Raw genomic sequence first — 14,883 nt, 5'->3', positions numbered from 1 at the left:
CATAATGCCAGGGTATATCTGGTGGTCTGTCTCCTCAGCTACATAATGCCAGGGTATATCTGGTGGTCTGTCTCCTCAGCTACATAATGCCAGGGTATATCTGGTGGTCTGTCTCCTCAGCTACATAATGCCAGGGTATATCTGGTGGTCTGTCTCCTCAGCTACATAATGCCAGGGTATATCTGGTGGTCTGTCTCCTCAGCTACATAATGCCAGGGTATATCTGGTGGTCTGTCTGGAATCAGACCAAGCGTATATCGTGGTAGAAAGGGCAATAGAGGATAAAATTAGTTTCATTCTCTATTTCTTCCAGGTCACGATAGTTACATAGTCTTTCCTCTTCCGTTTCACCACAATACCGACCTGTTTCAATACGCAGCGACAATGTCCCTGATCATACCATAGCCATCTCTTGCTTTTAGGTAGGTTAAACATTATATATCTCTCACACACCAATTCACCCTTAATCAAACAAAAAGGTTCTTAATTTGGGTTAATGATTAATCTCCTCCACCCATTTTTTTTCATATTGCATCATCAGTTGTTTTTTTATAATATCTATGTCTCCCTTAATTTGGTTGTCATACAGATGTTCACAGTCAGACTGTTGGAAAAGGTCAGACATTTCAGTTGCCCAGTCTCCCCCTATGGATAGATCCCATTGAAAAACTTTACTGGCTATTCTGGCAGTTGGCCTATCCAACAGTCTATTCTGGCAGTTGGCCTATCCAACAGTCTATTCTGGCAGTTGGCATATCCAACAGTCTATTCTGGCAGTTGGCATATCCAACAGTCTATTCTGGCAGTTGGCATATCCAACAGTCTATTCTGGAAGTTGGCATATCCAACAGTCTGTTCTGGCAGTTGGCATATCCAACAGTCTATTCTGGCAGTTGGCCTATCCAACAGTCTATTCTGGAAGTTGGCATATCCAACCGTCTATTCTGGCAGTTGGCATATCCAACAGTCTATTCTGGCAGTTGGCATATCCAACAGTCTATTCTGGCAGTTGGCATATCCAACAGTCTATTCTGGCAGTTGGCATATCCAACAGTCTATTCTGGCAGTTGGCATATCCAACAGTCTATTCTGGCAGTTGGCATATCCAACAGTCTATTCTGGCAGTTGGCATATCCAACCGTCTATTCTGGCAGTTGGCATATCCAACAGTCTATTCTGGCAGTTGGCATATCCAACAGTCTATTCTGGCAGTTGGCATATCCAACCGTCTATTCTGGCAGTTGGCATATCCAACAGTCTATTCTGGCAGTTGGCATATCCAACAGTCTATTCTGGCAGTTGGCATATCCAACAGTCTATTCTGGCAGTTGGCATATCCAACAGTCTATTCTGGCAGTTGGCATATCCAACAGACTATTCCAAAGTTTTCACCATACACACCTTCCATCTCACCTCACAGGGTTCCCAGCCCGTGTCCCCAGTTATTGCAAAGATAGGTGCAAACTTCTGGACGCCTAAAAAGTAACGTACTGTTATGGACGTGTTCGTTTTTCGGACACCTCTTAGCACCCCACAGTCCTGCAGAATAGTCCAGAACAGGACACACGCGTGTCTGATACAGTTTGGAATACGTAGCATATCCAATATATTTTGAGGGTTTTAGTTTTTCCTATAACTCCCCCTAAGAGCGTTACTTGCTGAGTCGGGAAGATGTTCCGTATAGAAAGGTCATGTGTTCATCAGTAAATATACCCAAATATTTATCTCCAGAATGTCTCCAAAACGGAAGAACTATTCTCTTAGTACCTGGTTTTCTAAAACTCATTATCTGTGTTTTTGTCTGGTTGATCATGAGTCTCCGTCTTTTACACATAAAAACGTGTTCTGCAGGTCTTGTTCAGTTTCTGCCATCTAAATAATATCATCGGCATATAAAAGGATACTTAGCGTTTCATCATCAAATCTTACTCCAATATTTAACTGTTTATTTATTTTGCCAAATAATTTCTAAACATAGCAAACAAAGTCAGTGATAAAAGGCGACTCCTTGTTTTACACCCGAGGGTGTGGGAAACACATCTGTACGATATTCATTAAACACACAGAGAGTTGGAACTTTGTATAGAGACTGGATTGCGTGATTAAATGTCCCATCAACCCGTCTTTAACAAACTATAGGCTAAAATATCCCTTTTTTTTTTTTTTTATCAAAAGCTTTCTGGATATCAATGAAACATGCAAAAGTAGGCTTATCTTCGTGTAATCTTTTTCTGACTATTGTACAGACCTGATAGACTGACTATATTGTAAAAATTCATTCAAACAAAAATCAATTCAAGGTTAGGCATTAGGGTTAGCAGTGTAGTTATGGTTAGGGTTAAGGTTTAAAATCAGGTTTTATGACTTTATTTTATGATAGATTTTATGGTGCTCTGTATCCACCTGCTGTCTGTCCAACAGGAGAACTGTAGTTGAGAGAGAAATAATCCACATTAGAATCTCATCTCTGTGTTTACTGACACAGCAACAACAATGCCGTCAACATGATACCACAAAATATGACTTTTCTTATTCCTTGCTGGGTGCAGGAAAGCGGGGCCGCCGGAACAGTGCTGGCTCCCTGGACAGTACTATGGAAGTAAGTCTGGATGTCTGGTACAGAGGGGGGAGGGGGGTGGGGGACAGTGTTGGCTCCCTGGACAGTACTATGGAAGTAAGTCTGGATGTCTGGTATAGAGGGGGGAGGGGGTGGGGGACAGTGTTGGCTCTCTGGACAGTACTCTGGAAGTAAATGTTGTAAATGCTGCTCTCCTCCCTAAGCTAACGTCTCCTGGCATGTCCTCCCCAATCAAACAACCACTGCAATATGGCATGACGCTTCTGGATGTACACAATACCCTGCATGGTACTATTAACTACTGGTTGATATCGTTGTGGATTGAAATGGCCTTACATGCATGTGTTTGCCTCACCAGTTGCTGATAGGATTGTGTTATTTAACAGCTGTGGTCAGTGTCTACAGGTGCCTGTGTTCTGTCCACATAATGATGCAATAAAAACAGCACTATACAGACACTAATCCCCTCTTTCCTAACCCTCCTTACTCTGCTCTGCCTCCTCTCCTCTCTCCTCTCTGTTTCCTGTCTCTCCTCTCTCTCTCCCCCACGTCTCCTCTCTCTCTACCCCCTCTCCTCTCTCTCCCCCTTCTCCTCTCTCTCCCCCTTCTCCTCTCTCTCCTCCTCTCCTCTCTCCTCTCTGTTTCCTGTCTCTCCTCTCTCTCTCCCCCACATGTCTCCTCTCTCTCTACCCCCTCTCCTCTCTCTCCCCCTTCTCCTCTCTCTCCCCCTTCTCCTCTCTCTCCTCCTCTCCTCTCTCCTCTCTGTTTCCTGTCTCTCCTCTCTCTCTCCCCCACACGTCTCCTCTCTCTCTACCCCCTCTCCTCTCTCTCCCCCTTCTCCTCTCTCTCCTCATCTCCTCTCTCCCTCCTCACCTCTGTCTGCTCTCTCTCCTCTCCTCTCTCCTCTCTCTTCTCTCCTCTCCTCTCCTCTCTCCTCCCTCTCCTCTCTCTCCTCTCCCTCCTCTCCTCTCTCTCTCCTGCCTCTCCTCTCTCCCTCCTCCCCTCTCTCTCCTCTCTCCTCCCTCTCCTCTCTCTCCACTCTCTCTAACTCCATTCCTCTCCCTTATTTATTGCCTCGCTCCCTCCTCTCCTCTCTCTTCCCTCTCTCCTCTCTCCCTCCTCCCATCTGACTCCTCTCTCTCTTCTCTCCCTCCTCCCCTCTGTCTCCTCTCTAACCTCCTCTCTCTCCTCTCTCTGTCTTCTCCCTCCTCTCCTCTCTCTCCTCTCTCCCCCTTCTTCCCTCTCTCCTCTCTCCCTCCTCCCATCTGACTCCTCTCTCTCTTCTCTCCCTCCTCCCCTCTGTCTCCTCTCTCTCCTCTCTACCTCCTTTCCCCTCTCTCCCTCCTCCCCTCTGTCTCCTCTCTCTCCTCTCTCCCTCCTCCCCTCTGTCTCCTCTCTCTCCTCTCTCCCTCCTCTCCTCTGACTCCTCTGTCTCCTCTCTCTTCTCTCCCTCTTCCCCTCTGTTTCCTCTCTCCTCTCTCCCTCCTCCCCTCTGTTTCCTCTCTCTCACTACCCCCTCTCTTCTCTCTCCTCTCTCACTCATCTCCTCTCTCCCTCCTCCGCTCTGTTGCCTCTCTCTCCTCTCCTCTATCTCCTCTCTCCCTCCTCTCCTCTCTCTTCTCTCTCTCCTCTCTCTTCTCTCCCTCCTCTCCTCTCTCTCCCTCCTATCCTCTCTCCCTCCTCCGCTCTGTTGCCTCTCTCTCCTCTCCTCTCTCTCCTCTCTCCCTCCTCCTCGCTCTCCTCTCTCTCCTTCCTCCCCTCTGTTTCCTCTCTCTCCCCTCCCCTCCTCTCTCCCTCCTCTCCTCTCTCTTCTCTCTCTCCTCTCTCTTCTCTCCCTCCTCTCCTCTCTCTCCCTCCTATCCTCTCTCCCTCCTCCCCTCTGTCTGCTCTCTCTCCTCTCGACCTCTCCCATATCTCCCTCCTCCCCTCTGTTTCTTCTCTCTCCTCTCTCCCACCTCCCCTCTCGCTCCTCTGTCCCTCCTCCCCTCGGTCTCCTCTCTCTCCTCTCTCCCTCATCTCCTCTGTTTCCTCTCTCCCTCCTCTCTCTCTCTCTCTCTCTCTCCCCCTCCTCTCTTTCTCTCCTCATCTCTCTACACTCTCCTCCTATCCCTCTCTCGCCAGGGCTCCATCATTAGCAGTCCCCGGCCTCACCAGCGCCCCCACATGGCTGAAGGTATAATGCCACCCGGCTACTACCGGCCTCATCACCCCATCCTGAGCCCCGGGACGGGGGTGGGGGGTGGGCCGGGGCTAAATCACCACACCGCTACTGGGACGACGGCACTGGGTCCCAGCAGTGGAGACCGAGGGGGGACTGGATCCCAGGGGAGCGGGTCTGGAGGGGGAGGGGGCAGTGGAGGCTCCTTCCTGGGTTCCCTGTTCGGGAGCAAGCGCTCCAGCACCAAGCCCCCTGGTCCTCTCACCCCTCTCCTCCCACCTGGGCTGCCACACTACCCTGCACCTGTCCCCCCGCCCACCACCGGCGGCCCGCCCCCACACTCCCCCTCCGCCCTCAGCCACTCCGACCCAGGAGGGCCCTCCAAGATCCAGACCCTTCACGCCCAGTACTGCCACAACAGTATCGCAGGACAGCAGCCTCCTCCACCCTACCACCACCACCACCACTACCACGCCCAGACAGGACCCGCTCCCAGCCAGCCCTCCTCCACCGCCCAGGGGGTCCCTGGGCCTCATACCATCCACAGGGGCCCCATGGTGGGGGACCCCAAGCGGCCGGGCCCCGGTCCCGTTCCCTCCCACCCCCAGCTCCAGCAGCTCTCCGAGCCTCTGCTGGCCCAGCTGCAGCCGCATGGTGTACAGGGTCAGGGGGGGCGCTATACCATCATGGGGGGTTCTATGGGGGTAGGCTGCCCCGCTCCTCCCCTTTCTCCACATTCCCCTCTCTCCCCGGTGCCCCCAGCCCTCTACCACACACACGGTCGGGGAGGAGGAGGAGGAGGAGGAGGAGGCGCCAAGCTCCCTCTTACTCTCTCGCGCTCGCAGCCCCACCCTCACGCCCACGCCCACGTCCCTCATCTTACCGCTCATTCCCACAACCACAGCCCCCACCCCGGCCTGTCCCCCAGCCCTCTTACCGCCCAGCACCCTCAGCACCAGACTCACTTTATCTTTGGCATCCCGCCCCCACAGACCCCTACCGCCCGTCACATCCCGCAGGCCGCCGCCCACAGCCACACCCAGTACCTCCCGCTCTCCTCCATACCCCCTCCCCCTCTGCACTCCCCTTTACCCCCCCCTCTCTCCCCCTACACCCACCCCCTCCAGCAGCAGCCCGGCCAGCCGCCCCAGCTCCAGGGGTCTTGCGGGGGCAGCGGCAGCAGCACGGGCACGGGCAGCGCCGGCAGCTCCAAGTCCAAGCCTATCAACCGCATCAGCACGGTGGTGTGAGTGTCAGGAGACGCAACAACCCTCCCAGACACCAGGGGGCACCGCTCGTCAGACTGAGGTCATCAGACCAGGACAACTACAGGTTTAAGAGGGGCCACGCCCAGGTCATCCAATATGGCCGCCGGCGCTCTGGGAGAAGCAGGAGGAGGAGGCGGTACTTGCTCAGGCTGTGTTACTTCCGCCTCCGGTTCCCTCACAGATTCACATTCAGGTAGCGAGGAAGAGGAAGATACTAACTCACTGAAGAGGAAGAGGAAGATACTAACTCACTGAAGAGGAAGAGGAAGATACTAACTCACTGAAGAGGAAGAGGAAGATACTAACTCACTGAAGAGGAAGAGGAAGATACTAACTCACTGAAGAGGAAGAGGAAGATACTAACTCACTGAAGAGGAAGAGGAAGATACTAACTCACTGAAGAGGAAGAGGAAGATACTAACTCACTGAAGAGGAAGAGGAAGATACTAACTCACTGAAGAGGAAGAGGAAGATACTAACTCACTGAAGAGGAAGAGGAAGATACTAACTCACTGAAGAGGAAGATACTAACTCACTGAAGAGGAAGATACTAACTCACTGAAGAGGAAGAGGAAGATACTAACTCACTGAAGAGGAAGATACTAACTCACTGAAGAGGAAGATACTAACTCACTGAAGAGGAAGATACTAACTCACTGAAGAGGAAGATACTAACTCACTGAAGAGGAAGAGGAAGATACTAACTCACTGAAGAGGAAGAGGAAGATACTGACTCAGGTTAAGGTTGATAGTTATAAATATATTCGGTGACCTATGGACAGTACAACGTTTGATAGTTATAAATATATTCAGTGACTCATGGACAGTACAGAGGTTGGTAATTGACATGAGAAGAAGGAAAGTGACGGTCTCTTAGATAGATCGTCTATAGTCTTTGTGGGCTCATGTACGTGTGACCTCATGATACATTGAGCTACAACAGTATTGGGACAGTGACACATTTTTTTGTTTTGTTTTGGCTCTGCACTCCGGCAGGTTTAAAAAGGATACAATGACTGTGAGGTTAATGTGCACACTGTCAGCTTTAATTGGAGGGTTTTCTCCTCCATATCGGGTGAACCATTTAGAAATTACAGCACTTTTTGTACATAGTCCCCCCATTTTAGAGGGACCAAAAGTATTGGGACAAATTCCCTTATGTGTATTAAAGTAGTCAAACATTTAGCACGCAATGATTACATCAAGCTTGTGACTCTACAAACGTGTTGGATGCATTTGCTGTTTGTTTTGGTTGTGTTTCAGGTTATTTTGATGCCCAATAGAAATGCATTTGTATCATTTTGGAGTCACTTTTATTGTAAATAAGAATAGAATATGTTTCTAAACACTTCTACATTAATGTGGATGCTACCATGGTTACGGATAATCCTGAATGAATCATGAATAATGAGTGAAAAAGTTACAGATACACAAATATCATACGCCCAGGGAGGTTAGCAATATCATAACAAGGGAGGTTAGCATTTTATATCATACCCCCAAGACATGCTAACCTCTCACAATAACAAGGGAGGACATTTACATTAAGCAGACACTCTTATCCAGAGCAACTTACAGTTAGTGAGTTCATACATTATTTTTTTTACATACAGGCCCCCCGTGGGAATCAAACCCACAACCCTGGCGTTGCAAACGCAATGCTCTACCAACTGAGCTACATCCCTGCCGGCCATTCCCTCCCTTATCCTGGGCCAATTGTGCGCCGCCCCATGGGTCTCCCGGTCGCGGCCGGCTACGACAGAGCCTGGATTCGAACCAGGATCTCTAGTGGCACAGCTAGCACTGCGATGCAGTGCCTTAGACCACCTGGCCTCTCAGGAGATACAGGTTAGCATTTTATATCATACCCCCAAGACATGCTAACCTCTCACTATTACAATAACAAGGGAGGTTAGCATTTTATATCATACCCCCAAGACATGCTAACCTCTCACTATTACAATAACAAGGGAGGTTAGCATTTTATATCATACCCCCAAGACATGCTAACCTCTCACTATTAAAATAACAAGGGAGGTTAGCATTTTATATCATACCCCCAAGACATGCTAACCTCTCACTATTACAATAACAAGGGAGGTTAGCATTTTATATCATACCCCCAAGACATGCTAACCTCTCACTATTACAATAACAGGGGAGGTTAGCATTTTTGGGGGTATGATATTTATGCCTCTGTAACTTTCTTAGTCATCATTATTCATGATTTATTCAGGGTTATCCGTAATCATGGTAGCATCCACATTAATGTAAAAGTGTTTAGAAACATTGCACTTTAACCTCATAGTGATTGTATAATTTAAAATCCAAAGCGCTGGAGTACAGACCCCCCCCCCCCCCCCCCCAAAAAAATGTCACTGTCCCAATACTTTTGGAGCTCACTGTGTGTCCTCATGTTGCCAGAGGAGGAGATTATAGATTATGACAAGGGTGAACCAGGAAGTGGACAGTTGAACCAGGAAGTGGATAGACAGTCATATGGCCTGTTTCTGCCTGGCTCAGACATAAATGAATCTTACATCCCCATGTTGTTGTTGCGTAATGGAACAGACCTGCTTACTCTCACTGGTTGAGATCGAGCTCACTTGTTGAGTCGAACGCAAACAACTATTGTATTATTACCAAGGAACAAAATTAAGAGAAACAGAAAGGTTTCAGACACAAAGATGTGTAAAAGGGAATGTAGATGTTTTTGTAAAGATAGAGGAAGGTTATTGGAGTGAGGGTGTCAGAACACATTGGTGTCAGTAGAGTAACTAACAGAGGTATACAGCACCAGTCAAACGCTTGGACACACCTACTCATTCAAGGGTTTTTCTTTATTTTTACTATATTCTACATTGTAGAATAATAGTGAAGACATCAAAACTATGAAATAACACATATGGAATCATGTAGTAACCATAAAAGTGTTAAACAAATCAAAATATATTTTAGATTCTTCAAAGTAGCCACCCTTTGCCTTGATGACAGCTTTGCACACTCTTGGCATTCTCTCAACCAGCTTCACCTGGAATGCTTTTCCAACAGTATTGAAGGAGTTCCCACATATGCTGAGCACTTGTTGGCTGCTTTTCCTTCACTCTGCGGTCAAATCATCCCAACCATCTCAATTGGGTTGAGGTCAAGTGATTGTGGAGGCCAGGTCATCTGATGCAGCACTCCATCACTCTCCTTCTTGGTAAAATAGCCCTTACACAGCCTGGAGGTGTGTTGGGTCATTGTCCTGTTGAAAAACAAATGATAGTCCCACTAAGCGCAAACCAGATGGGATGGCGTACCGCTGCAGAATGCTGTGGTAGCCATGCTGGTTAAGTGTGCCTTGAATTCTAAATAAATCACAGACAGTGTCACCAGCAAAGCACACCCACACCCTCACACCTCCTCCTCCATGCTTCATGGTGGGAACCATACATGCAGAGATCATCCGTTCACCTACTCTGCGTCTCACAAAGATATGGCGGTTGGAACCAAAAATATCAAATTTGGACTCATCAGACCAAAGGACAGATTTCCACCAGTGTAATGTCCATTGCTCATAAATCACAGACAGTGTCACCAGCAAAGCACCCCCACACCATCACACCTCCTCCTCCAAGCAGGTCTCTTCTTCTTATTGGTGTCCTTTAGTAGTGGTTTCTTTGCAGCAATTTGACCATGAAGGCCTGATTCACGCAGTCTCCTCTGAACAGTTGATGTTGATGTGTCTGTTACTTGAACTCTGTGAAGCATTTATTTGGGCTGCAATTTCTGAAGCTAGTAACTCTAATGATCTTATACTCTGCAGCAGAGATAACTCTGGGTCTTCCTTTCCTGTGGCTGTCCTCATGAGAGCCAGTTTCATCATAGCGCTTGATGGGTTTTGCGACTGCACTTGACTGACCTTCATGTCTTAAAGTAATGATGGGCTGTCGTTTCTCTTTGCTTATTTGAGCTGTTCTTGCCACAATATGGACTTGGTCTTTTACCAAATAAAGGCTATCTTCTGTATACCACCCCTACCTTGTCACAACATAACTGATTTGCTCAAACACATTAAGAAGGAAAGAAATTCCACAAATGAACTTTTAACAAGGCACACCTGTTAATTGAAATGCATTCCATGTGACTACCTCATGAAGCTGGTTGAGAGAATGCCAAGAGTGTGCAAAGCTGTCATCAAAGCAAAGGGTGGCTACTTTGAAGAATCTCAAATATAAAATATATTTTGATTTGTTTAGCACTTCTTTGGTTATTTCATGATTCCAAATGTGTTATTTCATAGTTTTGACGTCTTCACTATTATTCTACAATGTAGAAAATGGCAAAAATAAAGCAAAACCCTGGAATGAGTAGGTGTGTCCAAACTTTTGACTGGTACTGTATACAACAGAGATGTACAGTTTACATAACAGAGATATACAGTATATATAACAGAGATATACAGTATATAGTAACAGAGATATACAGTATATATAACGGAGATATACAGTATATACTAACAGCGATATACAGTATATACTAACAGATATACTATATATATATATATAAATAACAGAGATATACAGTATATACTAACAGAGATATAGAGTATATAGTAACAGAGATATACAGTATATAATAACAAAGATATACAGTATATATAACAGATATACAGTATATATATGTATATATAAATAACAGAGATATACAGTATATACTAACAGAGATATACAGTATATAGTAACAGAGATATACAGTATATACTAACAGAGATATGCATTATATAGTATATAGTAACAGGGATATACAGCATAGTCCCGTGTAGTTCAGTTGGTAGAGCATGGCGTTTGCAACGCCAGGGTTGTGGGTTTGTTTCCCACTTGGGCCAGTATAAAATATATATATATATATATATATGCACTCACTAACTGTAAGTCGCTCTGGATAAGAGCATCTGCTAAATGACTAAAATGTAAAAAATATAACAGAGATATACAGTATATAGTAATAGAGATATACAGTATATACTAACAGAGATATACAGTATATAGTAACAGAGATATACAGTATATATAACAGAGATAAACAGTATATACTAACAGATATATACAGTATATAGTAACAGAGATATACAGTATATACTAACAGAGATATACAGTATATAGTAACAGGGATATACAGTATATACTAACAGAGATATACAGTATATACTAACAGAGATATACATTATATACTAAAAGAGATATACACTATATACTAACAGAGATATACAGTATATATTAACAGAGATATATAGTAAATAGTAACAGAGATATACAGTATATACTAACAGAGATATACAGTATATATAACAGAGATATACAGTATATATAACAGAGATATACAGTATATAGTAACAGAGATATACAGTATATATAACGGAGATATGCAGTATATAGTAACAGAGATATACAGTATATAGTAATAGAGATATAAAGTATATATAACAGAGATATACAGTATATATATATATATATATATATATAAATAAATAACAGAGATATACAGTATATACTAGCAGAGATATACAGTATATAGTAACAGAGATATACAGTATATAGTAACAGAGATATACAGTATATACTAACAGCAATATACAGTATATATTAACAGAGATATACAGTATATAGTAACAGAGATATACAGTATATACTAACAGAGATATACAGTATATACTAACAGAGATATACAGTATATATAACAGAGATATACAGTATATACTAACATAGATATACAGTATATAGTAACAGAGATATACAGTATATACTAACAGAGATATACAGTATATAGTAACAGAGATATACAGTATATATAACAGAGATATACAGTATATAGTAACAGAGATATACAGTATATAGTAACAGAGATATACAGTATATACTAACAGAGATATACAGTATATATAACAGATATACAGTATATAGTAACAGAGATATACAGTATATAGTAACAGAGATATACAGTATATACTAACAGAGATATACAGTATATAGTAACAGAGATATACAGTATATACTAACAGAGATATGCATTATATAGTATATAGTAACAGGGATATACAGCATAGTCCCGTGTAGTTCAGTTGGTAGAGCATGGCGTTTGCAACGCCAGGGTTGTGGGTTTGTTTCCCACTTGGGCCAGTATAAAATATATATATATATATATATGCACTCACTAACTGTAAGTCGCTCTGGATAAGAGCATCTGCTAAATGACTAAAATGTAAAAAATATAACAGAGATATACAGTATATAGTAATAGAGATATACAGTATATACTAACAGAGATATACAGTATATAGTAACAGAGATATACAGTATATATAACAGAGATAAACAGTATATACTAACAGATATATACAGTATATAGTAACAGAGATATACAGTATATACTAACAGAGATATACAGTATATAGTAACAGGGATATACAGTATATACTAACAGAGATATACAGTATATACTAACAGAGATATACATTATATACTAAAAGAGATATACAGTATATAGTAACAGAGATATACAGTATATATTAACAGAGATATATAGTATATATATATATATATATATATATATATATATAAATAAATAACAGAGATATACAGTATATACTAGCAGAGATATACAGTATATAGTAACAGAGATATACAGTATATAGTAACAGAGATATACAGTATATACTAACAGCAATATACAGTATATATTAACAGAGATATACAGTATATAGTAACAGAGATATACAGTATATACTAACAGAGATATACAGTATATACTAACAGAGATATACAGTATATATAACAGAGATATACAGTATATACTAACATAGATATACAGTATATAGTAACAGAGATATACAGTATATAGTAATAGAGATATAAAGTATATATAACAGAGATATACAGTATATATATATATATATATATATATATATATATATATATAAATAAATAACAGAGATATACAGTATATACTAGCAGAGATATACAGTATATAGTAACAGAGATATACAGTATATAGTAACAGAGATATACAGTATATACTAACAGCAATATACAGTATATATTAACAGAGATATACAGTATATAGTAACAGAGATATACAGTATATACTAACAGAGATATACAGTATATACTAACAGAGATATACAGTATATATAACAGAGATATACAGTATATAGTAACATAGATATACAGTATATAGTAACAGAGATATACAGTATATACTAACAGAGATATACAGTATATAGTAACAGAGATATACAGTATATATAACAGAGATATACAGTATATAGTAACAGAGATATACAGTATATAGTAACAGAGATATACAGTATATACTAACAGAGATATACAGTATATATAACAGATATACAGTATATAGTAACAGAGATATACAGTATATAGTAACAGAGATATACAGTATATACTAACAGAGATATACAGTATATAGTAACAGAGATATACAGTATATATAACAGAGATATACAGTATATAGTAACAGAGATATACAGTATATACTAACAGAGATATACAGTATATATAACAGAGATATACAGTATATAGTAACAGAGATATACAGTATATAGTAACAGAGATATACAGTATATACTAACAGAGATATACAGTATATATAACAGATATACAGTATATAGTAACAGAGATATGCAGTCATAAACACTCCCCAATCATTCGGGACATTATCTTGTAGGACAACTGGTTAAATGTCTAGTGGTAATATCAAATATTTGTCAAGGATTTTCTTTGAATATATATTCTGTACAGTGGAGTAAGCCAAACATACAATATGACAATATCTTGGATCTGTCTGTCCCCCACAACAATAGAAATGCTTTCTATCCATGATCATTAGAAACAATCTTTAATGTAAATGATCATATTCTTATATTGAATAATTGTACACTTAAATATTGTATTTAACATGTGTAGTACAATTTGTCATTTGGATAAGAATATTAGGTTTACACCCCCACGATTAGTAATTGGCGTGATAGAAAGCATATTTCCCTATTTAGCTATCTTGTAGTTTACACAAAAAACATGTATGTGTACTGTAAAGTATAGTATTTTAGTATTTGCAAAATGATTTTATAAATGCAACTGCCACAATAATTTCAGGAATTCTAATATAACAATTGTTACAGCCATTGAACATTTGATATGTTCTTTGATTTCATTATCAAATCAAATCAAATCAAATATCATTAACTGCCACGGAAATATAATTTTTACAATGCACCCAAGAAAAACTACAAATGTAGAAAATCTGTCCTACTGAATATACTGGTATGCTAGGACTTGAACTAACACTTCCTGGTCACCGTATAAAACTGGGACTTGAACTAACACTTCCTGGTCACTGTATAAAACTGGGACTTGAACTAACACTTCCTGGTCACTGTATAAAACTGGGACTTGAACTAACACTTCCTGGTCACTGTATAAAACTGGGACTTGAACTAACACTTCCTGGTCACTGTATAAAACTGGGACTTGAACTAACACTTCCTGGTCACTGCATAAAACTGGGACTTGAACTAACACTTCCTGGTCACTGTATAAAACTGGGACTTGAACTAACACTTCCTGGTCACTGTATAAAACTGGGACTTGAACTAACACTTCCTGGTCACTGTATAAAACTGGGACTTGAACTAACACTTCCTGGTCACCGTATAAAACTGGGACTTGAACTAACACTTCCTGGTCACTGTATAAAACTGGGACTTGAACTAACACTTCCTGGTCACTGTATAAAACTGGGACTTGAACTAACACTTCCTGGTCACTGTATAAAACTGGGACTTGAACTAACACTTCCTGGTCACTGCATAAAACTGGGAC

The 14,883-nt window shown here is 42.0% G+C and overlaps 1 protein-coding gene across 1 annotated transcript in view; it reads left to right on the top strand.

Moving 5' to 3' along the window:
• Window positions 1-5,986, top strand: part of LOC311149462 (IQ motif and SEC7 domain-containing protein 1-like) — a gene marked incomplete at both ends in the record, with an annotated part of 49,488 nt that extends 43,502 nt beyond the window's left edge. The window contains 2 exons of the mRNA XM_084186659.1: window positions 2,550-2,599; window positions 4,700-5,986. Coding sequence (XP_084042785.1) covers window positions 2,550-2,599; window positions 4,700-5,986 — 1,337 coding nt within the window. The remainder of the gene's footprint in view (window positions 1-2,549; window positions 2,600-4,699) is intronic.
• Window positions 5,987-14,883: the final 8,897 nt, after the last annotated feature.

Source organism: Coregonus lavaretus, assembly GCF_964263955.1.
Source record: "Coregonus lavaretus genome assembly, chromosome: 22".
NCBI lineage: Eukaryota > Metazoa > Chordata > Actinopteri > Salmoniformes > Salmonidae > Coregonus > Coregonus lavaretus.
Note: the sequence above shows the minus strand (reverse complement) of the source record. Positions and strands in the feature narration are given on the sequence as shown.